Raw genomic sequence first — 27,508 nt, 5'->3', positions numbered from 1 at the left:
GTGATGTTTGGGATCACTGGTGTACCAAGATCCCATCAACCTAGGTTTGGACTCCCCCATTTTTTTGTTGGTCTCATTGTTTCAAATAAGGGCCAGCCTATTTGCACCCATCATTTGTGCTCATTGCACCCACTTAAAGCACATTTTGGAGCGGGATGTATTGAAGAAAGTGGGTGGTGCATTGAACAAAAAGGTGGGTGCAAATAGAACAGCCCTCCACATAGAGATCAAACCATTTATTAAAGAGTTGAGATCCCATCTAGTGTCTCGTTCCTACAAAAAGGATCGGTGTCTACATTGGGCTATGTGAATGGCTTGATTAGGAGCCCGACACGTTTTAAATTCCAATTAAAGTATGCCATGTAGATACCTATCGTATTTTATAGGAATGGGACACTGTATTGGATCGTGAATGTACTATCAATAACAGAAGACTTGACTTTGGACAGAGTTTGTCGAAACAAAATTTGTTTAACCGACCTCGAATCTTTAAAACAAATCTTTGTTGCTGTTTGGCCTTGGATCTTCCTTATGTCAAGTGCTCAACACAATTAATGCTTATAAAAACAACTCAGATATAGCCAATATGAAGGTAAAGAACTACTTAAGATATAGAACCATGTCGATGTTCAACGATCACGAGAGCACGTTGTCCGACTGGGCATCTCGTGCAACCTTGATGAAGACGTCCTCCAAGGTGGTATCAGCCAGACCCCATGCATGTATCGTTAACTTTTTCTTTGCATTCTCAACTGCTTTGAAAACATCTGCGATTCTGACCTCTTCCTTGGGCAGTTCGAACTTCTGTGTTCCAGATATGAGGTAGGTCCTGTTTGCATTCGGAGTGAGCTCATGCACCAACTTCTCCACTTCTTCCTCTTGACCCATAGTTGTTGTCATTGTGAACACATAAGATCCTCCATACCTCCCCTTCAGCTGTAATTACAAACATTTTCATATACGGAAGAACTCCATATGTTCTATGTAATTTTATTTATTAAATTCTAATCATGGTATCCCACAAGTTCTCCCCAACCGACAGATCGCTTAAATTAGCGGTCTCAGATGGTTGCAACAGAGAAAACTGTTGAATTGATTTATGACCTTGATGTTATAATGGGTCGGGATCCGTGGACTCATGAAAGTGAACTCATATGTTCGCATACAATCCCAGTCATGTATGTGTGAGATCCAACGGTTGGGATAAAAGATGTATCCCAAGAATATATTACGGAGGATCTCTAAGATAAATCTCACATTTACATGGTCAAGATTGTGAGTGAACATATGAGTTCACTTTCATGAATCTACAGATCCCAACCCAATAATAATTAATTTGTATCAAAGATAATGGTTGAGTACCCCTTTCGACACAAATAAAAAGGACATTTTGTAGCGTCTTTTACTCTTTAGTATGAATGCAAGTATGTTAAGTAAACTACCTCCTTTGCATTTCCTATGCACTGCAAGCTTCCATCTACAAAGATCCCCAGACGATCACATAATACCTCTGCCTCTTCCATTGAATGAGCTGAAACCATCAGCATGTTATTATCAGTAAGGTTTCCAATAAAAGGGTCATACCACTATGATGACGTGCAAGCACTCTTAACAGCATCAAAAGCAGGATTAACTGTGTCAAATAAGCCTATATAGCTAAAGTGGCTAATAGACACAAGTAGAAAAGAAATATGTAATATTACTGGTGAGAATAATCGCCCGGTTTTTCTTTGCACGTTTGACAACATTCCACAAAGCATTTCTTGAAGCGGGATCTAATCCAGTACTAGGCTCATCCATATAAACAACCTTGCAAGATTTCAAAAGATAAATACAACTAGGAAATATAAATGTTCAAACATGAAGATCAGTATGGGAACCTAGAAGGTAAAGAGATTAGAGATAAAAAGACGTACTTTGGGATCTCCAATCAGAGAAATAGCAACACTAAGCCTCCTCTTCATACCTCCACTATATTGCCCTGCTTGTTTATCACCAATGCCTCCGTGAAATAGGTTTACACCCTTCAGAGATTCTTCCACTGCCTGCAACAACAACAGAGCAGAAAAGAAACAAAAGAAGACACTCAAACGAGCTGTTGAAGATGGCTAACAGACTGATTACTTGCTCACAAGTGTTTTAATTGGAATCCATCTCTTCAAGCAAACCAACTGCAGTTCATTTACTATTTTACCCTTCACTTCTAATGGGAAATAAGGAAAATTTAAGTTCCTAACCTCCTCAAACAATAAATTTTTACATTCCCAATAACAAAAATTACAATATGCTCACAACCCAATTCCTGATTTATTGAACAAAATGAAAGTGATGCCACTGTCAACTTACTTGTGTTAAAGCAGAACCTTTGAGGTTCTTCAATCTGCCATAAAATAGTAGGTGCTCCCTACCGGTTAGTGTTTCCCATAGCAGGCTGTGATTCATAAAACAAAGGAAATGACAGTTAAAAAGGGTGCAGACTTTCATAATCATTCTGGCCGTAACCCTTGTTGCCTTAACATAGATGGAAAGAAGAATGGTAGAAGCTTACTCATGCTGCGGGCATACACCCATGCTGGTATATATTCTGTCCATGTCTGTCCGTATGTCCAAGCCTTGAACGAATGCTGTGCCGGAGCTTGGTGTTGTCAACCCAATCATCTAAGCAGAAATTTAAAAAAAGGGTCTTGAGGTGGTGTAAACTGTAAGTAACCAAGTTCTATAGTTTCTAATTTGTGAGAAAAAAATGATCAAGGGCCAAGAGTTGATCCATGAAGAAAAACTTTTCAAATAAACAATTTTAGTGGATTACAAAGAAGCAAATGATGTAAATAGATTAACCCCAAAAAATGACCAACCTACTCTTAATAAATAAATAAAACTGATCTCTTCATATATAAAACCTCTTGTTGAGTTATATCTTCTATTCCTGATTGGTGACTTCGAACTATGTTGCCAACAGACACGGGTCAAAATAGTGGTCTTTGTCAATTTTACTCCTAGGAGTCATATATATATATATATATATATATATATATATATATATATATATATATATATATATATATATATATATATTCTTTTTCTTGTTTTCGCGTTGCCCCAGAGAAAGAAAGAGTAGCCGCATAGTTGGAGAGATAGAGGAGGCAGAAGAAGATTGCAACTTTGTTCTTCGATTGGTTAATATAGTGAAACTGCCGCTTTCACCTATGGACGTAGGTCAATTCTGACTGAACCACGTATATCTTGTGTCTTGTGTTATTGTTTTCTGTGTTCTTGTTGATCAATCTGTGGTTTTGATCTAACGCCTCTCAACAAACAATAATGCAGGAAATGCAACTCCTCCAAATTGAAAGTATTAAACGAGTAATTTTGACTCACCATACTGATAAAAGAGGTTTTTCCAGCACCATTAGGACCAAGCATACCGAAGCATTCCCCTTGAGGCAAAGCAAGAGACAACCCTTTAACTGCAAATTTCTCTGGGTTTCCATCCCTCCCTGGATACACCTTTTTGAGGTTATCACTGATAATGGCATGAGTCTTACTATTTTCGAGCATTAATCGTTCAACTTTCTCCCTCTGAAATTAAAAAAAATATATAGCTAAGATGAAATTATTATCCGCATACCGAAATAAGGGATGTTATGAAAATCGTCTTCATGACAGCGAAAAAGAAAGAAGAACAAATTGAGATAGAGAAAGAGTTACCTCTTGGCAAACATCGGGTTTCTCCATTGAAACAATAACTTTTGATCCTTGTCTGTTCAGACTTGAATTTCGAAAAGATTGAATAGGTTTCTTTTGGAATTTTTTCAAGAAAAATAAAGGGTGCTTCCTGACACCACTTCCTAATGATACAATTTGATCCAAATAATATGAAAAAGGAAGCACAATGAACCATTCTAAAAACATGATTATTAAGACTCCTCTCATCCCGTTCGACCTATCACCCAAATTTTTCCATTGCATTCCATCAGTCCCTATAGAACTTCCCATCAAGGCATATGTTGCAAACTCATACAACCCACGATATAAAGCAAATCCAGGAAAAATCTCCATAACAACAATCCAGCCTCCTATAACAATAGAAATTCAGAAGAATATAATAAGGGCTCAGAGAAAAATTTTAAATATGGGAAGGTTTTGTTCAACTAAAGACTGAAGTATAAATTAAAAAAAGAGTCCACGATAAAAGTCCTCCATGAGCAAGACCATTGGTTTTTCATTTTTTTTTTATTCCAGAATTTCTACTTACTAGGAAAGGATTCATCTTCCAAGAAGGGCTGGAAAAGATAGCCCCCTAAAAGCCCTGATCCGAATACACATATTTGCCCTATTACTGTCATCATCAAATTCCAATTGTGAAAATGTGTCAAATAATTTTGTATAGTAATGGTTGGGTTTTACCCTTAACGATGTATAAAATCATTCAAGTGAAGGCCAAAACCTGCAGCAGTCTTAACGTCAGAAAAAATTGTTGCCGCTAGAAAGGCAAGCGAAATCTGTAGGTTTATATAGATGAAATAGAACACAAATTGTATGCTGTAGTCATTCAGTGTGAAGAATTTTAACCCTGCATGAAGGAACTCTCAATTGAATTACGACCACTAAATTTGAAGAATATAAATGCCATTTGTTATATATATATATTCATGATAATCTGACGCCCCCCTACGCCCCCATCACAGAACCGTAGATCATTTGCCTCTGGATAAACAAGAAAAACATTTATGGTTCTGCGTAGCCCGAGGCAAATGATCTACAGTTCTGTGATGGGGGCGTATGTCAGAGGGGGGCGTCAGATTATCACGACTATATGTATACATATTATTACCTATGAGGGATCCAAATACCACAAAACATAACATGTAGGTCAATGATAGGATGAAGAAATAAGCATAAGAAATCATCCAATAAGGAGCATCCCCAAGCCCATGCATCTTCATCATGATTCTTAGGTTTTGTTGTTTCTCATAAACTAGAGCACCCAATATAACCTACATCATGAGGTCAAATGTTAATTTACAATTTACAAAATAATAAATTCATAGACTCATAGTGATGGGTCAGGTTCAAGGGCCATGTGAGAAAACATGTAAGAAAACTTTCGGCGGTAAATAAAATTTTAAAATATGGGTTACAAATTTTAGATTGAGCTGATTTTTTGTGAGGATGATCTCTATGATGGGAAGATCATCCAAAAAAAAAATCAGCCCAATCTGAAACTTCTAACCCCATTAAAAGTGATTTAGAATGTGGACCGTCGATTTTTTTTCAATTTTTATCACTAATTTGTAAATCACTTTTGATGGATTTAGAGGTTTCTGATTGAGCTGATTTTTTGTGAGGATGATCTTCTCATCATAGTGACCATCCTTGCAAAAAATCAGCTCAATCCAAAACCTCTAACCCTTATTTTGAAAACGAAAGTTTTCTTACATGTTTTCTCACATGCCCTTGAACCTGACCCCATAGTGATAGATGTAAATTAAATTGTTGACAATCAATCCCATGGAATATTTGATTGCTGAAGCTTAAAACAGGATGCCAAAAACAGATAAGAAAAAATATATTGGCATAATAAAACTAGACTTTATAGCTTCCAAAAACAACAATGATGATAGTGGTTATAAATAACTAAAGTGGTAGAGGGCAAACAAATTTTATAGAAATCTTGTAAATGTGGCTCCAATTCATGGGCCTTTCTTGGATAACTAATAAGTATTTAGGTCATGCACACAATAAAAACTTCCAATTACATTGCAAATAAACCCTCTCCATGTTACGATCCTTAGGTTAAGACTTAAACTTTCCGCTCCATTGACACCTAGGTATTTTAGGAGCATTGGTTTGGGTTTTAACATTTGGCATTAGAGCCAACCCCACGTCCAAGGTTCAAGTCATGGGGAGGTAATTATGGAGAGGAAAAAAGAAAGAAAGAAAGGGCTCCTTTGTAGTATGGGATATGGAAGGGTTCCCAAAAGAAAAGGGGGGTACCTGGGATATGTGATTATTCTGGGAAGGGGCGACTTATGGAAAAAGTGAAAGGGGTACCTAGTACTTGGAAAGAAGGCCAAGGGGATGGGGGTCTTGCCATAAAGTGGGCCAACGAGGGCATCGGCCTTGAAGCGTGGGGGTATGTTACGATCCTTAGGTTAAGACTTAAACTTTCCGCTCCATTGACACCTAGGTATTTTTGGAACATTGGTTTGGGTCTTAAAACTCCAGGCTTCAAAAATTTTACCCAACATTAGTGTCCCTACTAAAGCTTCAAAGTTTTGAACATGGATGGAAATGGGAGTCTGCTAGATCGTGGAATGACAAAGAGTGATTCTTACAAGGTGTAAAGTGAGAGGGCCAAAGAAGAGAAAAGTGAAAAAAAAATAATAATACTAAATTTCTGAAAAATGTAATTATATTGTGCTGCCCAGTGTTCAAAAACAAGACGACATGAGGCAAGGCATTCAGACCTTAAGAAAAGAGAGGTGTAATCTTCTAGGTGTGTTACATAAGTTTCATGTTCCCACATTTTACTCTTCTTGTAGACCCTAAATTTTCAGGATACGGCTTTGATGATGCTAATGAATTTAAAAAATAAGTGTGCATGTTACCATGCGAGTGGTGGACCAGTGATTCAATGACCTGGGTGTGCTACCCAGGGTCAAGAGATTGAGTCTCCCCACTTGCAACTTTACCTGTTACGCTTGTCATGGCAGCGTGCATAGTCCCACTTTTAAAGGGAGTGGGGACACCCTGTCGCATAAACAAAAAAGTATGCATGTTAAGCTTAAGCCTTGAGGCATGCGTCTACACGTGGTGTGTACACCTTAATTAGGAATTCCCTTTCAGGGTACACCTCTGGCATTTTGCTTTTGGCATGCATCGATTCACACCTCAAGGATTACGCTTCGCACACCTTTTTAAACATTCGTACCTCTAGTACCAAAATTCAATGAAATTAATCGACAATTAGAACCCATAAACTAACTCTCTATTTATTTTTTTTCCATCTATTCATTTATAACCTTCTTCACTCCAAAAGCACAACTCAATAAGGTAGAGAGCTCAGGATGACATGTACTCTCTGGACATAAAGCTCACTTAAAATGCTCTCACAACTTCCTTGAACCAGGCACTATGTGGCATCTATAGCTCATGGTCAAGTTGAAGGAATTCATGGTCCACCTTGTAAAAAGATGCTTACACATGAAATCCATCATAAGTATATATCATTAGTTTCACATTGGTTCTTCTGTCCTGGTCCTATATAGCAGAAAACCATCAAATTTCTTTGTTTCCTAAGGCAACAAAAGAATGGGTAACAGGCATGAGGCGTGAGGCATCAACTACATTTAACATTCAGTTCAGGTAAAAATAATATAGAAAGCTATGATGTGCCTACTTACAGGGAAAAGTTGCAAAACAACCCATGTAAAGAAGAGTCCACCAAGAAGAGAAGAGAAATCCAGGCTGAATCGTGTTTCAGGTTTGGGCATTTCTTTGACAAAATCAATTAGCATCTTTACTCCAGCACCTCTCAAGAATTTGAGGTAAGCATTTGAGGCCTAAAATATATAAGAAAATATCAGAATGTTCCTAGTACATATTATTCATAGAAGTAAACTAGATAGAAAAGAAAGATGTATAAATCCTACCAAAAGTTACAAATCTAAAAAACAAAAAATATAAAAGAAATCCATGAGAATAGAAGCAGTTTTAAAGCTCAAGTGGTCACACTGAGATCCATTACTACAGCTCCTCAATAATACAGGAAAGTTAAAACTCCTATTGTTTAGGAGGAACAATCAGTCTAAATATTACGAATGCAGAAAAGTTACTTCACACAAACCACAACATTTACAAAAGTGATATATAAAATGCCCATACATGCTCAACGAGGACTCGAAATGGCATCATCACCCAACTGATTATATCAATTAGCTAATTATCGTTGAAAAAGAGGGGGAAAAGAAATTAACAGTAAAAACTGAAAAAACAATGAGACTGGCCATTCGTACCAATGCACGCTTTAACAGTCTACCTGAAACTAATTCTGTTAAATAAAGCATGGCAATTGACAGTATGAAAAACCCAGTCTTCACGTGATAAGTATTGTAACAATCAGACTGCAATAAATACATAAGTAAACCTTATATTTCATGAAAGAAGAAAGCACGGTGAAGTTAATAGGTATGTTACTAGTGCCCTTTAGTGAGAGTATCCTTGTAATTTCATTTCCTTATTTTTGGCTCCTTAGGCTCCTAGGAGCAACTAGTTCTATGTAGCAAAGACATGGAAAATCTTAGGTTTTTCCATGTTTAGACATACATATCTATGACTCTTAGTTTTGCATAAGCATGGCACTTTTTGGGTTTTTTGCCATGTATTGTACATATTGACACGTGCATTCATGTTGATACATCCTAGCACGTTAGGGCCTATCGCCATTCATTTACATTTTCATTAAAAAATAATAGTTTCTAAATCAGAATTAGTGTGCCCATCCTCCATAAACTAGATTGTTAAGTTATTTAACACAATCATAACTGTTTAGTATTATGTCCATTAAAGTTACAATTATATTGACTAGTTCTATGGTTGATGAAAATGTTTCCTTTTTTAGGTTTCTCTTATTTCTTCGATAGTTTTAACTTTTTCAGAAAACCTCAATGTTAAATATCATAAAAACTATGCTACAATACACGTGTATGTACGTTTCAGCATTCCAAAGTTCTTAAAGGCATGGAATCAAACACTGAACACACGTATTTGTACCATTGTAGCCTAGCTCTATCTCTAATTTTTTTGCTTTTTTTGTGTAGAAAAAAAGGATGCTCTGATGATGTTCATTTTTATGACCGTTTTTAAGTCATACTGAGATTTGAATTATACAATCAGAAAGAAAACTAGATAATCAAGCTTGAGTCAGGCCGACACATGGATGACCAAGACCGCTAATGAAGTTTTGATTTTGAGCATGAATAATTATTAAAATTTAGCAAGATGGAATGAAATTAAGAGATTTAGGACACATACCATATTCAATGAGCGTTGAACACGCACCAAATTGACACGAACATTCCCATTGTCATTCTTATAGGTCGCATTATACCAAATATTCACATTGAAGTCATTCTCATTTGAGTTTAAGAAATCATAAGCTGCAAGGAAAATTATTTGTGTCTAATGCATCCACTTAAAACAAACTTCAATCACGTTCAACATATAGAAAAGATGAAAGAGAAAGTAGACCAACCTGCAACGAACTCATTAATCTTCCTTTCGGGATTTCCTTGTTTGTAGCCCTTAAACAGCTCATCATTTACCACTGAAGAATTACTGCGCCATAGATGTAAACCTTGCACGCATCTTACCTCTATTTCCAAGTTCAAGAAAGTAAGGATCGAACCCGCATAAATAATGCCACTAATGAGAGAGAGAGAGAGAGGTAGACCAAAAAGATAGTCTAGCAGTACATATGGTGCATATGCAGGCATTGAGCACACTATTGTGTCAAATATCTTCAAAGAAAATAAAACGATCAGATTGTGTCACCTACTCTACCAGGTACATTATATAATTTTTTTCAGATCATCCAAAGAAATGCGATGGATATATTCAGGTTCATTCAATCAAGTATGATTCTCACATGTGTATGAGTGAAAAACATACGGCATAGGGCCCTTAACACCCCATTCCAACCCACACACTCACACACCCACCCTGACTGCATGTGCACCAAGCATACCACTATGAACTTTGTAGATTATCTTGATAGCTTACCCTTATCTCAGAACAATTATAGATTTTTATGTGACTACCCATGTCCACATATGTGAAAAACTTGAATAAAAATTGGGGGCTCATGTATTTATTGATCAGAATATAACCTTGTTGCTTTGTGTGAGACATTATCTGAACAGGGACAGAAAATGTGGAGTTTAGTAAGCACTGAGGTTGAATAATATACAAAGGGCGATCGGAGAAGAAAGCTGATTCAAGAAAATTGGATGACTTAGAGTCTGAGTCGGACCCCTGAAAGATTTCCAAAAATCACATTATCATCACAGCTTGTAAAGCCAATATTGTTACCCTAACGTTGAAAGAGAAGAAAGAACGAAAAACACACAGGGAGGAGATTGGCTAAAGTCTCTGAAAGGTCAGACGAATTTGATGAGAACCCACCCATGAATAAATTCCTTGCCAAACCTGTAAAGATATCATATAGAACACTTAAACTCTATAGTCAGTTTATAAAAATTAAAGAAAAAAAGATGAAGCAAACATACTTTCTCCAAAAGATCGATTACCACCCGTTAGAAGTATAGTTACAGGACAAGAACCTGTTGTCTTGCACGACTCATCAGGCAAATCCGTAAATGGAATAGAATTTGTTCGTACTGCACGATATTCAGGACTGGGTATTTGCAACAAAGCAGGCCATTGTGGAGGGCTAGGAATGGGGCAAGTTGCAACTTGATCCAAAGTAGAGTACTCAACCCCACAGACAGTCTCACATGTACCATCTCCATTTTTGTCAATACAAGCGCAACCGCACTTGTACTTAGACTTATCCAATTGTTTATTCACTAGATTTTGGAGGAGAGCAAGAAGCAAACAGAGGATAAAAGGGAATGCAACAAGCCTCACATTCGTTTTAAAATTACGTTTCTACAAAATAAAGAGCAAACAAGAACAAAATTAAATTAATATAATACAAAACTATTTTGAACCAACCTGTTATTGGATTAGCGGTTTTTGTTAAGAAAAAACAGAATTAACAGAGAACGAGAAGAAAAGAAAAAAAAACAAGATGCAATCACACACAGAAAGACAAAGATTTTACGTGGTTCCCTCAAGATTGAGGTACGTCCAAGACATTCCTATAGCATTCTCTTGTATTAATTCATTAGCAAAAGGCCTCAAAATGGGATACATTTATCTGTCTTATATCGAAAATTTTACAAATAATTATTTCAACCTTGGATGTAAGCCAATCCAAAACTCTAATATCAAAGATCAACAAATTTTACTGCTTCTAGACACGGTAGTCATCGTCTTAAATCTTCATAATCTTCAAACTCGAATTATCCATACCCCTACAAAGATTTCTGTTCACAATTCCCTGTCTCCAGCTAGAATTGATTCTCTAATATCCCTAATAAATGCCATTAAAATACAATAAAATTTTCCATAAACCAATAACACAACAAGAACATCTCTAAAATCGACCAATAACCCATATTGGTGGTTCATACTAGACAGATAAATCATGCACACACAAAAAAATTAAACCCATTAAAGACCCAAGAAGCAATTGAGAACCCATTAATCATTTAAACCAATATATAATTTAAGAAGTGAGAATCAAGCAAAGAATCTCCTCAAATTGCAATTTCGAATAAGCTCGTAAATTTAAATCCGGGTGAGAGAGAGAGAGAGAATGAATTGTAGACCTGGAAAGTGAGGTTCTTCCTCATCAAAGCGTTGGCCTGTGTCAAGAAACTATCATACCCATTTAATGAATCCGACATTAATGGTTTCCTAAGAAGCCCAGAACTTCAAATTTTACAGAGAATTTAAAATATTCCCCGCAACAGTGGTTTTGCTCTGTTTTATTGTCTCTCACGCATACAAAAAGCCTTCATTTTTTGCAATTTATATTGGGGTCATAGTGCGTCACCTTATTTTTCTGAGTGACAAAAATAGCCCAATGAATCGGCGCCGTTATTATGGTCAGTATTCTATTAGGTATGAACAGAACAGTTTGTCTTTTTCCTCATATCAAGGGTGTTTTGGGTACAAAATCTTAACAATTTGTTGTACAGTAATCGAAAAGTGAGTGTAAATGACAAGAGTTTGCCACGTGGCTTTCTCATCTCAGATTACGCTTTATATAAATGACTGAAACACCCTTGAGGCATCTCCAGAAATGCCCCCTATGATTTCTTAACTCTCAAGAATGCCCTTCAATTTCAGTATTAAAAAAATCATGAATTATAATACCACATGCTTTATATTAAGGAAAATGCTGGAATGACACAAAGGGGACAAAAACAATGTGATCGTGCGTGCATAACCGTAGATGTTTTTCTACTCGTATCTCACATAAAAACATCTACGGTAACATGCACGTCACCACGAGTTTTTATCACTCTTGTGTCTCCCTTTATGTCATCCCAGCACAACTCTTATATTAAATGCTTTCTTGGAAAATAGTCTTAATAAAATGTAAAAAAGAGTGTTGGTTATAAGCTTTGGGAATGGGATGATTGTGAGACAATGACATAAGGATTTTTCCTCCCTGATATGACTCCCAAGGGTAGGGTCAGAAATTATTTCCTAAGAAGACCTTTTTCCCATAAGATTGTACAAACTATTAGAGAATCAAACCCATTGAAAATGAACACTTATCAAAACTGATCTCAGCCATCCATTTGACGATTTCTACCCATAAACTATTAAACCCATTTATTAGTTAAATTACGAAGAGATTAATATGCACTAGAATGAACAACCAATAGTGGAAGATTTGACATTGCAGAGTGAAGTGGATCCTTTAAAGCACATAGTTCTTAGAGCACACTTCAACAGATGAGATAGAGGCACTTTGAAAAAAAAAATTAACATCTCAACCTCTTGTGATCATAACTTCGATCTGATGGAAGAAAAAAGATTTAAAAAAAATAGATAAAAATACTTGTTTTTTGACACAGATCCATATCTTTAAAATGAACAGCTACTGAACTCCTCATATTTTAAATAAGAGATCTAACGTTCCAACCATCGAAAGTGTACTACAGGGTTGTTACAGGAATTTTGTGCTACAGAGGATCCGCTTCCCATCATAGAGTGGAATTTGAGGAACATAACTCATTTAGATAGGTTGTCTCTCCTCATCATGAGGAGTTTGACTTTGAAGCGGACAGCTCGCTTCAAAATTTGAAGGAACCCTCCTCATTACATTACCCGTGGCATTTTGAAATTATTTCACGCCCTTACATATCCATTAAAATTTGAAATACCTTCTTGAAAATCTCACGTGTAATCCAATGGAGGGGGTTTCTTCAAAATTTTGAATCCAACTACCCGCTTCAAAGTTTTTTCCCATTATGTGGTGGTGCCACAAGTTTAAAGAAGGCAAAAAGTCTCTCTCTTTCTTGGCAGTGCAAGTAGTGTCAGTGGTGGAAAATTAATGCTCCCACTCACTCTTTATCTCCCCAAAGTATCAAGTATTGGGAGGGCACTTTGCTTTGATGGTTCTCGTTGCTTTCAATACACTATTCTGGATAATAATTGTCGACAAGAAATTTTACAAATCTACCTTAAGATACATGAAATAAGATCACAAATGATATTATATTAATTTTAATAAATATAATATATATGGAAAATGGATTAAGGGATATATGTAAAAACAATGTAACATTAATAAATTTACAAAATATGGGCTAGAAATTTCGGATTGAGCTGATTTTTTGTGAGGATGATCTCTATGATGAGAAGATCATCCGAAAAAAAAAATCAGTCCAATCTAAAACTTTTAACCCCATTAAAAGTGATTTAGAATGTGGACCATCGATTTTTTGCCAATAATTTGTAAATCACTTTTGATGGATTTTAAATTTCAGATTGAGCTGATTTTTTGTGATGATGATCTTCTTATCATAGTGACCATCCTCGCAAAAAATCAGCTCAATCCAAAACCTCTAACCCATATTTTGAAAAACTATTGTTTTTACATATGTCTCATGAACCGCCCCAATATATATAAAAGTAAAGATCTTAGTATTTTCCTTTGATCAATAGTTAAATATAAAAATAAAAATGGTGACATGTGTGTAGCTTTCTTCTCTCCGGATTTTTGCGCATGATTGACTGAGAAAGTTGCTTTGATAGTGATTTTGTTGTGCTTAATCTTCTATAGAGTTTTTGTGTGGATTTCTTCTCTCCATGTTTTGCATTTAATCGATTGAGAATAATTTGTTGACTTCCTGAGAAGCTTTTTAGGCTTGATCTTCTATTTAATCGGAGTCCAAGTCTCTTGAAGAACTTTGCATTATTTCTAGAGGAGGACTTGAGAACTTTTCTAGAAAAAGAGTTTATGTCTTATGAGAGAAAATAATCCAGACACCCCCAAATGATAAAGACTTTGGTTTATGGACTTAATATAGAGAACATTTTCAATTATACACCCAATTTAACCGGATTTTATATTATTGGTTTAAATGGTATTTGATTATTGATCCAACCCATTCTAGTGGACTTTGAATTTATCCATAGATTAACCCATTTGTTGGGTGTATGGGCACAATACTTGATGATGATCACTTGGAATTTGTTGGAACATGGGCTTTATATGCGAAAACCCAAGCCAAATCATATAAGACCCGTTCCAATTAATGGACCCCAATTTAGACATGTAGACCCAATTTTGATTTAAGGGATTTTCGTTAATTTAGAAAGCGATATCGACCCATTAAAATTTTGATGTCTACAATAACATTCATCCAAGAATAGAAGAGTAAAAACAGTCCCATTCTTGCATTTTTCAAGCATAGATCGCACCGATCATTGGATCTTTTTGGGTTTGTGAAGGCCTTAATCCACAAGCTCGAGAGTCAGGTAAGATTGCTTCTTGTTGTTTAGTTGATTGGAATCCACCTTTGGTTTCGCTACGAAAAGCATGGGGTAGAAAAACCTTCAGAATTGGAAGATTGAAAACTAAAGCAATGAAATAAGTCAGACATATTAGTTTACTCCTGAGTTACAAAATAGGCATACAACTCAAGTCCTCCAATTAACATTTTAGTTTTTTTTGGATAGGTAAAGGGTTAGTGGTTAGCAAGGTGAACTTAAGTTAAGGTGGTTCGAACCTATTACATGGGAACAACACTTCACATGCCTTACCAACTTAGTTAAGTTGGCACTTCAAGCCCCTTTAATACTAATTACTTTGCTCTTATGTTCTTGGTCCTTTTGTACAGATTTAGATTCAACAAAATATTCCTGAGACAAATACCAAGATAATCCAATAACCATTGCAGGAAGTACATGTAGCCTATATGAATTCAAAGAATTTTAAGATACAACTCATACCTTGCAATAGTTGCAATGAAGTCCATCACTGTCCTTGATCCCAACGTTGTTCGTGATGAAGTCCTTCATCATCTATTAAAAAAACAGTTTATAAGGGATTGGTAACAATGCCCATCTGATTAGTTCTTTACTTATGATAGGACATACATATCCGTAGATGCCAGTTTAAATATTATGAGAACTCTCTGTCTGAATTCGGAGCATAACCGACCCAATGCAACTGCAATCCCAACCCATCAACGATGCTATAGATCTCATCCGACCTAGGATGAGATGTGTCACCAACTAGAAACTTATGTACCACATCATCTACTTCTACCCAACTATACGCGGCTGTTTTCTTCAATCTCTTGTCCTTCATCATATTCCTCACCTTCAATGCTTCTTTCCATCTCCCTGCATTAGCATATATATTAGAAAGAAGGACATAGTTCCCCGAGTTCTCGGGCTCTAATACTAGTAGCCTCTCCACTGAACGCTCCGCAAGCTCTACATTCAAGTGGGTCCTACAAGCACCCAATAAGGTACCCCAAATGACCGCACCGGGCTCCACTTCCATGTTACTTATAAAATCGTAAGCTTCTTCTAACTTCCCTGACTTACAAAACAGATCCACGATACAAGCGCAATGTTCAATCTTTGGTACAATATTGTACTCGGTTTTCATGCTTTTGAAGAACTCATATCCTAGCTCGACAAAGCCTGCATGCGTGCAAGCCGTTAACAACCCCACAAATGTTATATCATCTGGTTTCACCTTGGAATCCTTCATTTTCATGAATAGATCGATCGCATCCTCCGCAAACCCATTAATCGCTAATCCTCCAATCATTGAGTTCCAAGAAACAATATCTTTATAAGTCATCCGATCAAAGAGTTGACGAGCTTTTCTGATGTTCCCACACTTTCCATACATGTCCAACAGTGCGGAACCCACGTAAACATTTGAAGCCAAACCCTGACTCTCTATAAAGCTACTTATACGCTCACCAGCTTCTGTAGACCCCAATTGAGCGCATGCTGATAGGACACTCACAAGTGTGACATCGTTAGGCTTAAAGTTCGCACATTTCATGCGATCAAATAGCTCTAGAGCCTCATTTGATCTCCCATTTTGGGCATAACCCGCAATCATTGCACTCCATGTAACAACATCTCTTCGATCCATCTGATCAAACTCTCGATATGCCTCATCAATGGCCCCACATTTTACATACATTTCCAATATTGCAGTTGAAACTATCATATTTCTACACAACTTGTTATCATCAATTAACTTCTTTACTCTCAAACCCATCTTCAAATCTCCCAATTTAGCACAAATAGATAACATATTCACCAAAGTGGTTTCGTTTGGCCGACACTTCTCAACTTGCATTCTTTCAAAAATTCTCAATCCCTCAACAAAATCATTATTATGTGCATAGCAAGAAATCATAGAATTCCAAGAAACAATCGTTTTCTCATTCATCTCGTCGAACAATTTTCGTGCCGCTAAAACCTCACCAGACTTCGAATACCCCGATATCAAACAATTATAAGAAACTGGATCCTTAACTAAAATTCCATCGAAAACCCGCTTAGCGGAATTCAAATCACCACTTTTAGCATAGAAATCAATCAAACTAGTTTGAACAAAAACATTCGAATCAAACCCATAGTTTATTACAAGAGAATGTAGTTGTTTTCCTTCATCTATAGCGGATAACGAAGCGCACGATTTAAAAACAGATGGAAAGACAAAACAAATGATTTGGGTTTTATTATGATGCATGGAAGAAAATGTTTCTAAAGCTTCCTTATTCAAAGATAGTTTAGAGTAGGCTCTGATCATGGAGGTATAGAGATATGGGTCTGGTTGAGGAATTTGATCAAACAACTTGCGAGCATAGTTGATGATGGGTGCGTTTAGTAGCCCATTGAAGAAAATTGGGATGAGAGTGGAGTATTTTGTGATGATGAGAGCATGGATTTGCTTGAATTGGTTGAGGTGTAGAGAGGACTGAAGTAGAGTTACAAGATGTTGATCCATATATAGGGGTAAGAAGGGAACTAGATCTACAAAAAATTTCTTGCATCTCTATGTACGTGGAGACTAGGTGAAACATCCGCAAGTACAAGAATAGATATGGGCTTTAAGTTAAGGGGAAAATACTAAAACAGTCATCTATCTTGTCAAAATTACTGGACAAGCCATATTTTTAATGAGTCGTGATAACTGGACTCCCCCACGTGGCATGCTCAATCGACTGGCCGGAAGTGGGGTGTGCCAGAATCATAGACTTTATGCGTCGGGATACACTAATGCCTCTATGTTACATTTGAACTTAGGCTATGTTTGTTAACACTTCTATAGTCTAAAATCTAGAAACTAGATATCAAATTTCATCCAACTTTCCTTATGCGTTATTTCAAAATTTGTGAATTTCGATTATAAAATCTGAAATCTGAAATGAAACAAGAGAAAATAAAATTTCTAAAAGTGTGAATTTTAAAGGTGAATCACCTCCATACAAACTTCAAAAGTATTACCTAATACATATTTAATATAATTAGGATCATTTTGATAAAAATCAAGAAAATTGCAACTTACCACTCTATAATCAGATATTCACGTTGGTTAATTTTGAAAATTATTAAAATATAATTTTACTACATAATCTTCAAATACCCTTTAATCAATATGTTAAATTACAAATAAGTCTTTTAATACTTATGCATGTGTGTCACCTTATAGTGTCCAATTCAAAAAAAAAAAAAAAAAAATAATAATAATATAAAAACCCGAAAATGATTATTGAATTGTACATACAATAATGGTATAACTACTTTTACAAAATACACATATAATACAGAGCAAATTTTTTAAACAACATTTACACTTGCTGGACGTTTTTCATTTTACAAGATCCATCGGTATCAATTGATGGTGTTAAAATCATGGGCATTTGAAACAATCCCTTATTAAATTGGTGACAATAGGTTTACCGTAAGTCAACGTTCCTTTCTCTTGATTATTTAACAGTGAAATTTCTCTTTCTTTTTTTTTTATTATTTTTTATTTTTTATTTTTTATAAAAATTTTATTTAGTAGTTTAAGTATTTGAAAAGCATTTTTTAAAAAGAAAATCAAAACTTCACCATTAAGTTGAATTACACGGGATTAAACCTAATCTTGCATTTTACAAAAGGATAAACCTAATATCACCAATTAAAAAAGAAGAAGGGGGGGGGGGGGGGTTGTTTTACTTCTAAAATATCCTAAAATCATTGAAGAAAAATGGATGGTTAGTGTTTTAAAAAATATTGTATAAAAATTGAGCACCCCAATCAGGGATCCAAAATTGGTCATCATGGATGAACCTGTCTGCATATTAAGGAGTACTAGTTAACAATTTCGTTTAAAATACAGACTACAGTTATGAACCCAATCACTCATATTAAAGTTTCTATTTATAGATAGTTTCCCATGTAAAATCGTTCATGTCATTGTATCTTGTACATTTAGTAGCCTTTAATCAACAGTCATGAATCATATGAGATCTTGAGAATTTCTGAATTTCAAGAACAAAATAGAGTACAACATTGAATGTGTATTTCGTTGAAACTTTTGTAGAGTTATGGAAGTCACCATGAGCATAAGAGTGGTCAAGTATGAACCCACTTTCTCTTCGTATCGACCTGACTGCCTAACTACTAACCATGTTTAGATAGCCAACACTATAAACAAAAAAGGTCTCCTTACGTAATTTTTAAGAATTAGAACATCAATTTTTCGGTACAAAGGGTAGTTGCTACTAGGGCTCTGGCAACGGACCAGTTCGGTACCAGATCAGTACCACTCAAATACAAATCCTCCGAATTTTTTTAAACATGTACCCAATCCAATAGGATTAATGAATATGTAAACCAGATCAGATCAATTTCATTGCATCCTTAATCCGAAATCGATCCGAACACATGACTTATTTTCAATTTATCAAAATTAAAAAATATATATAAAAATATAAAATCATAGCTTTTAAAGACAGTCTCACTTAGAGACTGAGTACACCAATTCTTGATGCTCCATTCTGAAAGCCAGAAGGAAGACAACTAACAGGGCACATCTAACATACTTGGTTAAAAAAAAATAAAATGGCCCACCCACCTGAAATGCCTTCTCTCTCTTGCCGACTGTGTTGCGTGATCTTCCTCCTGCAGTAAAAATTCTCTACTTTGCATTTATGCAAAAGCAAACAATCATGACCTTGATGTTATCGCACATAGAAAAGAAATTCATAATATTTCAATGCAATACAAGGAATTCAATATTACATTAATTCACGGCGTGCAATGCAACAGGTGACCATTTTCATCCTCATAATGCAAGAAAACATATAATAGGATTAAGAGTATAAGTTCATTATACAATGGCTTTTAAGTGACAATGTTGTTACTCAAACAGACACTCTCAGAATTGCAGACAAATAGAGCTATAAACCACGTGAGAGTTAGTCTGCTGTCCAGCTCTGCTCAACAATTTCACGTACTCTCCTATTGTAGTCACGCTTGTTCTCACTAAACATTCTTGCAGCCTCAGAATTCGCAGGTGAGTTTGGATTAGGGTCACAGAGCAACGACTGTAATAAGACAATGATCACTTAGAAGTAAGAACACAGTAAGTGAACTTAACCACGACATTAAAATAATGCATACTGCTGCAATTGAAACAGAGTTCTAGACTAAAAAAATGGTTTGATTATAAATAATTTGGGATAACCGTCTCCTTTACTGCAAAAAAGATTCCAGTATCTGTTTAATAACTAACCAATCAAAAATGGAGTCTACGAAGAGCAGAGACCTATATAAATTCTTTCATTCTCTAAATGATTAATTCTGTCACTATTTACTGATTAAAAACAAAGTATGTCACTTCTAATATCTCTTTAAAATGGTTAGGGGTTGTATGATCCCAAAACTAACAAAGATCAAAATCTAAGTCCAGAATCGGATAGGATGACGGTACTCTTTAAATATCTGAATTAATGGTTTAGCTAGGGAATGATGCTCCCAAACCTAATAAAGAGATCACAATCTATATGTGGAATCAGAAAGCCACCTCATCTGGACACAAGAAATGGGAACACCTTGGACCCCCCCCCCGGGGCAATTGTTTGATGTTAAGAGGCTGGAGAACTCAGTCTCATAGATTACAGCATCAAGCTGTGTCAGAAACACACAAGAAACCCAAAAAGAATACAGCTACTATAATCCAATTAAATAGGGGTATGAACTTAATGAGGCTGAACAACGAAGTTTTAAGATGAGATAGAAAATCCAGTTGACCTCCATACCGACCGACTCAAGAAGGAGGTGTCTAACATGATCAAAGTATGGGATGACAAGGATATAGTTATAACCAATTAATCAGGTACAGATAGGACCAGAGAGTGGTTGCTAGAAACATGTGGCGGAGATAGCAGGATTCAGTTGAGTGGCTGTGAGAGGGGTCGCCGATCCAGTGGCAGACCCGTCGTTGGTGCAAAGAACAGATTGAGAGTATCACCCAGCAATTAGTGTGCAGGGGGAACATGAGAAAATCCATGAAGTATTCAACTCAAGATATCAGCCATAGCACTAAATCTCTATTCCAACCATGTGAATGGAAAGCAACTGAGTCTTTTGAAAGTCCTACACGTGGTTCAAACTTCAAAGTATCATTCTGACTTGGAATGTGTCAGCCAAGTCATCACATTCTTGTGGGTACCCAGAAAGAAATGGCTGGTTTGTCTTGTACTATCTCGGCCAAGGTTATTCAGCTCACTGGGACAAACTTCAACACTGAAACTTTAAACCATTATCCTACACAGTAGTGTGAAAGCCATTAGAGATTCAGGACTTGGTTTGGATGCTCCGAAAACAATATATAACTACCAGTAGTTTCTTGAAGGGTCTGAGGTGTATGGACATTAGTCATACAACTTCTCATAGGAGAATGCAATACCCATTTTACCCGTATCATAAGAGAACCAAAGACTAATGCAGGGACAAAGATGAAGATGAAAACAAAGATTAACAGCCAGTGCAGAAATCAATGTAGGCATGAATTTATTTAGTTTTAGTTTGTTGTTTGTTGTTTGTTGTTTGTGCTCATGCTATGGCGTAGAATATCATGTAGACCATCTCTTCATACAGTCGGATCTGATCATTCAAGAAATAAATGCATTATTCTTAGAACATGGACTATGACTCAAAACCATGTTAGGTTTGAAATTGAGATACTGCCTGTTCTTAATTCTTGGAATCATGATGATTCGTTCATGGTAATAGAACACCACTATAGTCTCAGCAGTGTCAGCATTCTTGTTGCTAAACACAGATGAGGATAATAGAAGTATACAATGTCATTGGAGATCAAGACTGTATGTAAGTCTAATCTTGTGGACATCAATCTGAAGATTCATTCTTGATCTATCCGTTCTCCCAAATGTTATAAATAAACCTTATATGCAGTAAATAACTATTTGCAATAAAGAAATAAATTGAGAACTCCACCATACCTGGATAGATGTAAGTATCGCAGCTACATCATAAATAGGACTCCACTGGTTTTGTAAAATATCCAAACAAATACTTCCATCAGCATAGACTGTAGAAGTTCAATACAAACAAGAGGTTAGAAATGAAACGAGTTTCAATAAAAAAAATTCAACAAAAACCTTTGCTAGTAAAACATAAATTAACATTGACAGACGAAGGGGAAAACAGAGTGAGGAAGGCAGGATGTGATAGCAGGGGAAGACAAGGCTTAAGCCTTTGGTTCTACAAGCCCATATGGGAATCATATTAAGAGACAAGATCCTATTAACGTAATTCTAGGAGCTCACCATCCAAATAGCAAGTTTTTCACTCTCAACCATCTCCAATTTAAATCCAGAACTCCCGTTGAATTGTCTTGATAAGATAGAAAACAAAAACAAGAGAATTTTGGAGAAATGCATGGTATAGTTACGCTTTTTAGTTTTAAAAAGCAGACAAAGATGTTAACATTGTATGAATTTTAACTTACAAACCACTAAATTCAGCTTTGGTTTCAAACTACATATAGCAGAAATGATAAATCGAAAAGTCACCATTGAAGAGGTAAAATTGATAAGGGCAATATCATTCATTCCTCCATACATTCTTTTCAAAAAAAATTTTTTTTGAAAAGTATAATATATTGATGATAAGAGGGAAAACACAGTACAAGGAGGCCGAGGGAGCCTCCAAAAAAGAAAAAGAAATGAAAGCTAATACATCAGTGATTACATAAAGAGTTCCATCTAAAAACAAAGTCATCAAAAGTAGTCCCTGTGAACTCTGTACTCTGTTTCGACCAAAGATACATGAGGCCCAATATCTCCATGAAACTGGCATGAGAGCTCCTCATCTTATTATTGAACACCCTGTTATTTCTCTCATTCCACACCCCCCAAGCAATAGCCGAAGGAAGAATAACCCAAAGATATCTTTCTCTTGAAGAAAAAACCTTACTAGCCCACCCCTCTAACAATGAGGAAAACTTACGAGGAAAGACCCACTGGATACGAAACAAACCAAGGAAAATTGACCAAATATTATAAGTGAAGGAGAAATGGATTAAGATATGATCGACAGACTCCCCATCCTTCATTCTTTTCAAAATTTAAAACATCAGTCAGATTCCAAGGATAACTGTACATCCCAACTAGTTCTTGAAATCATTAAATAACAGCGTAGTCTACTTCTTGCTCTAAACTTACTATTAGGATGGAACATTCGAGAGACAAATCGCACTGTTGGTGGCTTATTTGGATAATCTTCCGAAAACTGAAGTGTCAGCTTAAACGTTCCTGAAGGACTCAAAAGAGAAAAGAGATAATTAAAAGAAGTGGTGCAACAAGCATCATACTCATAAATGAGGTCAGAAAAATAAATTCAAATACTGGAACTTATAGACCATTCCTGTAATACTCTTTGCAAGTTATAAGTCATTCTTGAAACACAATAAGGGCCATGGACAAAAAGTCTACTAAATACAAAAACAAAACCCATATGAGTTCAAAACTGGTGGTATTAGACTATTTGTATAGTGTGATTTCACTTCTCAATTACAAGTTTCTGATAGATCCTAGTGCAACAGTGATGGTTTATTTTTATTTTTATCAATAAGCCTGTTTTTAATGAGTTCAGTAACTTGGTGCTGGCGGGTTTTGAACCCAAGTCTCCGGTATCATCACCCAAAGACTTTACCAACTAAACTAACAACAGTGATGTTACGTTTACTGTAACAGTAAGACCATCCAATTGAATTTTGAAGTGTAACCATTATAATAAAATACACAGCTAGGTACATCTCTTTGTACCTAACTCGACCTAGTGGCCCAAGCAAGATATGCATGTATACATACATACAGACATATATATATATATATATATATATATATATATATATATATATATATATATATATATAATATATATATATATATATATATATACAAACATACATGTAGGAATATTCTTATAAACATGCGCAATAAGAAGATCCTTACTTTCAAGGTGTCAACTAGCTAGGTTGGTAAAGTTTGTGGTAGTTGATATAACAGACTTGAGTTCAAAACTCGCATTAACCTGAGAATTGTCGATCTCAATAAATATAAAAAATAAGGGTTTATCCCTTGGCAACACCAAACACTTACACAACTTTGAGGTCATCGGTTCAAATCCAACTCCCCCACCACACAAACACATTTGAAGAAAAAAAAAAAAAAGGAGTAAATGAAGCAAATAAATAGCAATTGACGTCCAAAAAAAAAAAATTATTTGGAATGTTATCAAATGAAACAAAGTCAGCTACAGAAAGCCATAAAACACATTACCCATAGCTGAAGCATAGGTACAATAAAAAGAAATGAACATTATGCCACATGATCTAACATTTTTTAAAATCAAATCCATGGTACAAGAATGGACTCACCTCCATCCCAAGGAGTGTCATCAGGACTGCAGTTTAAACCCGGGAAAGTATCAGTAAATATCCGAAAGAAAAAAAATACCCAAAATGACCATGAACAAACAACCGAGCAGATTATTTTCCTAACTTACCCAAATATAACAGCATTCCAAAGCATTATGTTGTTATCTTGGGGTGCACCACTGATGCCTGCTGGAGGATCATGTTGCAACCTCTTGAAATCTCTCATCAGCCTCTTCCTTGAAGGAGTCGACATCCTCGATACTATACAATCCATCAGAAGCAAAATAGAACAAATCGGATTCAATTACGATCTTCTCTAAAATAGAATACTACCTATAAAGCAGTCTATTTTATCCAACAAATAAGATAATAGATAAATTACCAAAATGCAGAAAAATTGACTAAAAAATTCACTGCCAGAGAGCCAAGAGTTAGAGCTTAATTTCTTGAAAGCTCCATTATTGATATGCAAGTAAAAGAAAAGGAAATAGAACCCTACGGTTCCATCAACGCCAGATTGAAGGCTTCACCCTAATCTGACAATTTTGGTTTCTGGATTAGGAATATTTGCTGCAAAGGTGGAATCTTTATGCAACCAAATACTCAATAACCTAAAGTTAAATTAGGGTTTTTCTCCGATCAATCACCTTCACACAACATCTTAGATCCATAACCAGTGTTCTATTTTTTTTTTCCAAGCTGCCTCATCTACATCAGCTAAGTCTACAGTCATAATTAATATAAAATTAAAAACCGCTAACGCTGAAATTAGGGTTTTACGATGAAAATGGTTCTTTTTCCTACCAAGATCTACCCTACAATCAAATCCATTAATTAAAACAAAATCAGGGAAGAAAACACACAATTAAAACAGAAAGAAAGAAAGAAAGAAATCTCACCAAAGCTGACGCTGCGATTACCTTTGGTTGCTCGAGGGTTTCAAGCTCGTAGTAAAATTTATGAATTCGGCTCTGACAAAGTGAATTCTTGGGCTTCTAACGCTGTAGTGTGAGATCAGAGAATGAAAATCATGGCGAACAATCAGATCGAGAGATCTGGAGCTAGGGTTTTTTTTTTTTTCCAATTCGGATGTGGATGGCTTTGTTCTCTCGTCAGCCGTCCCACCTCTCTCTATTGCTACTGGCTACACCCTCTGTTTATCTTCCTTTGCCAAGTTGCTGACGACCCTACACGACGAAAAAAGAATATGTAATTTTGTGTTTTGACGAAAATGCACGTGATAGTAGTAAGATTAAATGTAAATGTAAGGTCTTTTTGGTCTTTCAAAATTTGATATAAAAATTCATGGTTTTAAAACTCGTCGGACACCGAGACGTATTGTCCAAGTTAACTTGGTATCAAGACTGAATGAGACCAACTCACTAACTGCAAAATTTCATCTGAGATAAACGATACCTAACAACAATGAATAAATCACGAGACAAACGATATGTATCAGATGAAATTTTCAAAATTTCGTCTGAGTTAAACAAAACAAATGAGTTAAACGTTCTCAATCCTATATTCTTTCACTCAAATCAAATTTTCTTCATCTTCTCAATCAAGTGAACCAAAAAATAAATAAAGTTTTAGGGGAAAACTTCATCTTCTTCATCCGATTTTGTCTAAAATCGAATGAAGAAGATGAAACATACATAATAATGAAAATGAAACATACGTAATAATGTAAATATTTAATTTTTTTTATTTATTTTGATAGATATATTATGTTTTTTTTTTCTTCATTTTTTTAATAAGAATTATTTTTTATTTAATTTTTAAATGCCGAACGAGACGAGACATATCGTCCGAGTTAACTCGATATCATGGCTAAACGAGATGAGACGTGAAACTGAGTTTAAAAATCATGATTGAACCTTCTCTCATTATAATTATAATAGTAAAGATTAAAAGCATTTTTTTTTTCAATAGATCATCAAAAGTATCATTCTATACGAAAATACCATTAATATGCATAGGCAATAGTAGGGCTCACAATGACCCCATTTTTATCTAATATCTGATTCGAAAAATAGATTCGGATGTTCAAATTGAGGTTTCAAAGTTAGATAAAAAAAAATATGATAGTTTTTTTTATCGAATTCGATTAAACCTCAACCTAATCCGATGATAATTCAATTCGATTTTTGTACTAACACAAAACCTTCTCTCTCAATAAAAATAAAAATTAAATCCCATTGTCCTCAACTCGATAAAGTCTCCCAATCCTTCGTTCCCAAAATCCATCATCTTCAACCCCTCTCTCTCTCTCTCTCTCTCTCTCTCTCTTTAAAAGGTTTGACCTCTAAGTGAACTCATTGAGGAGAGATGAATTAAAGAATGAAAATGGAGAAATTTTTTGGAGGGTTCTTTGAGAGAAATTAAGGATACTGTTTTTCTTCATCCCTCATAAAGATTTTATGAAGGAAAGTCTCTTTGTAGTTGGTTATATATGTTTTTTCTTCTCTCTCCCACCAAGGCCCAAACCTTAGGTATTTATTCCCCCAATCCAATTTTTTGAAAGAAAAATTCTTGGTGTCGAACAGTGTTGGTTTGATTTTGGGTTGAGTGAATCTTGATAGGACTTGGATATGAATCATATGCCAAAGATTTTGTATTAATAGTGATTTGGTACTGATTTGGTACCGAACCAATCCATTACTATGTTGAACATAAGATTATTTGGTAACTATATCAAAAATTGACATTTGTTAAATGTTGAACACGGGGCTGTTAATGGGTCAGGTTTTGGTTCGCCCAACTATGGATTGGGTATGGGTAGTGTTACAAGGCCTATTAAGTTATTGGGTTAGGTACGATTTATGATTAGGATTGGGCAACCTTTAAATAAACCTAAATACTTGTGAGCGAAGTAGGGCTTGGATACAAGTACATCTTTCTTTGCCCCGATCCATCAAATTACTCATATAACGACTATACATCAAATAAAATCGTAATTTTATTTTTAAATTATAGATGACTCAATAAATTATATAATAAAACACAATTGTTGGACTCACTTTTGTAAGGGACGAACTTCCATCCAGTTAGGATAAACATTCAATCCAACCATTTTTTGTAGGGTTCATTTTATTGTTTTTCTTCTCCATCCCTTTGATTTTATCATATTTCCTCCTTGAGTCATGTTGGAGTGACCTCAGCGGGAGACACACGGGGGACACCTTGACATGGTGGGGTGCGCATATCAGTAAATGCATTTTATTTGTATCTCAAAGAAAACACATCTACAGGCATGCGCTTGCTACCACATCAAGATGTCCCTCACTGAGGCCATTCCAACATTACTCTTCCTCTTTTACTCATTTAACTCATTTTATTAATTTTCATCTTTTACCTTTAACCTCTAATTTTTTTTAATAATACTTCTTAATTATATTTTATTTTTTGCATTTACCCCTTAATCCC

The 27,508-nt window shown here is 35.5% G+C and overlaps 2 protein-coding genes and 1 pseudogene across 5 annotated transcripts; all 3 read right to left on the bottom strand.

Annotated features, from left to right (window-relative positions):
* Positions 1-451: 451 nt before the first annotated feature.
* On the bottom strand, positions 452-11,661 carry LOC147399022 (ABC transporter A family member 7-like). Of its 2 annotated transcripts, XM_086448409.1 has the most exons (18): positions 11,457-11,659; positions 10,290-10,671; positions 10,130-10,209; positions 9,891-10,035; positions 9,257-9,376; positions 9,037-9,161; positions 7,407-7,565; positions 4,835-4,997; positions 4,448-4,573; positions 4,256-4,339; positions 3,709-4,076; positions 3,379-3,579; positions 2,549-2,658; positions 2,347-2,431; positions 1,917-2,045; positions 1,704-1,809; positions 1,443-1,531; positions 452-936 (listed from the first exon to the last, which is right to left on the bottom strand). In XM_086448409.1, the coding sequence occupies exons 1-18, from the start codon at positions 11,532-11,534 to the stop codon at positions 637-639; spliced, it is 2,850 nt and encodes a 949-aa protein (XP_086304535.1). In that variant the 5' UTR covers positions 11,535-11,659; the 3' UTR covers positions 452-636. The 2 variants fall into 2 exon arrangements, with proteins under 2 accessions (XP_086304535.1, XP_086304536.1); XM_086448410.1 differs by lacking the exon at positions 4,448-4,573 and having other exon boundaries at positions 11,457-11,661.
* A 2,230-nt stretch (positions 11,662-13,891) lies between these two features.
* LOC147399021 (pentatricopeptide repeat-containing protein At1g08070, chloroplastic pseudogene) lies at positions 13,892-17,393 on the bottom strand (annotated as a pseudogene). The gene is made up of 2 exons (XR_015180086.1): positions 15,100-17,393; positions 13,892-15,009 (listed from the first exon to the last, which is right to left on the bottom strand). The product of XR_015180086.1 is annotated as a pentatricopeptide repeat-containing protein At1g08070, chloroplastic pseudogene (transcript).
* Positions 17,394-19,355: 1,962 nt separating this feature from the next.
* Positions 19,356-25,263, bottom strand: LOC147399020 (ubiquitin-conjugating enzyme E2 2). Of its 2 annotated transcripts, none has more exons than XM_086448408.1 (6): positions 24,982-25,263; positions 24,211-24,343; positions 24,083-24,108; positions 22,866-22,955; positions 21,642-21,730; positions 19,356-19,721 (listed from the first exon to the last, which is right to left on the bottom strand). In XM_086448408.1, the coding sequence occupies exons 2-6, from the start codon at positions 24,333-24,335 to the stop codon at positions 19,593-19,595; spliced, it is 459 nt and encodes a 152-aa protein (XP_086304534.1). In that variant the 5' UTR covers positions 24,336-24,343; positions 24,982-25,263; the 3' UTR covers positions 19,356-19,592. The 2 variants fall into 2 exon arrangements, with proteins under 2 accessions (XP_086304534.1, XP_086304533.1); XM_086448407.1 differs by having other exon boundaries at positions 25,003-25,262.
* Positions 25,264-27,508: the final 2,245 nt, after the last annotated feature.

The sequence above is a fragment of the Akebia trifoliata genome, chromosome 7 (genome assembly GCF_017979445.1).
Source record: "Akebia trifoliata isolate Shusen 1 chromosome 7, ASM1797944v1, whole genome shotgun sequence".
Taxonomy (NCBI): Eukaryota; Viridiplantae; Streptophyta; class Magnoliopsida; order Ranunculales; family Lardizabalaceae; genus Akebia; species Akebia trifoliata.
This window is presented reverse-complemented; position numbering and strand designations above follow the sequence as displayed.

Excerpts from the sequence above, each read along its gene's own strand:
- LOC147399022 (XM_086448409.1), bottom strand. The coding sequence starts at position 11,534 with ATGTCGGATTCATTAAATGGGTATGATAGTTTCTTGACACAGGCCAAC. Across the intron at positions 10,036-10,129 it reads CTTTAGCCAATCTCCTCCCT|GGGTCCGACTCAGACTCTAA; the intron begins GTGTGTTTTTCG and ends GAAATCTTTCAG. Across the intron at positions 7,566-9,036 it reads TTCAACGCTCATTGAATATG|GCCTCAAATGCTTACCTCAA; the intron begins GTATGTGTCCTA and ends TATATATTTTAG.
- LOC147399020 (XM_086448408.1), bottom strand. The coding sequence starts at position 24,335 with ATGTCGACTCCTTCAAGGAAGAGGCTGATGAGAGATTTCAAGAGGTTG. Across the intron at positions 24,109-24,210 it reads TGGAATGCTGTTATATTTGG|TCCTGATGACACTCCTTGGG; the intron begins GTAAGTTAGGAA and ends TTTAAACTGCAG. Across the intron at positions 19,722-21,641 it reads CGATACTTACATCTATCCAG|TCGTTGCTCTGTGACCCTAA; the intron begins GTATGGTGGAGT and ends GTCTTATTACAG.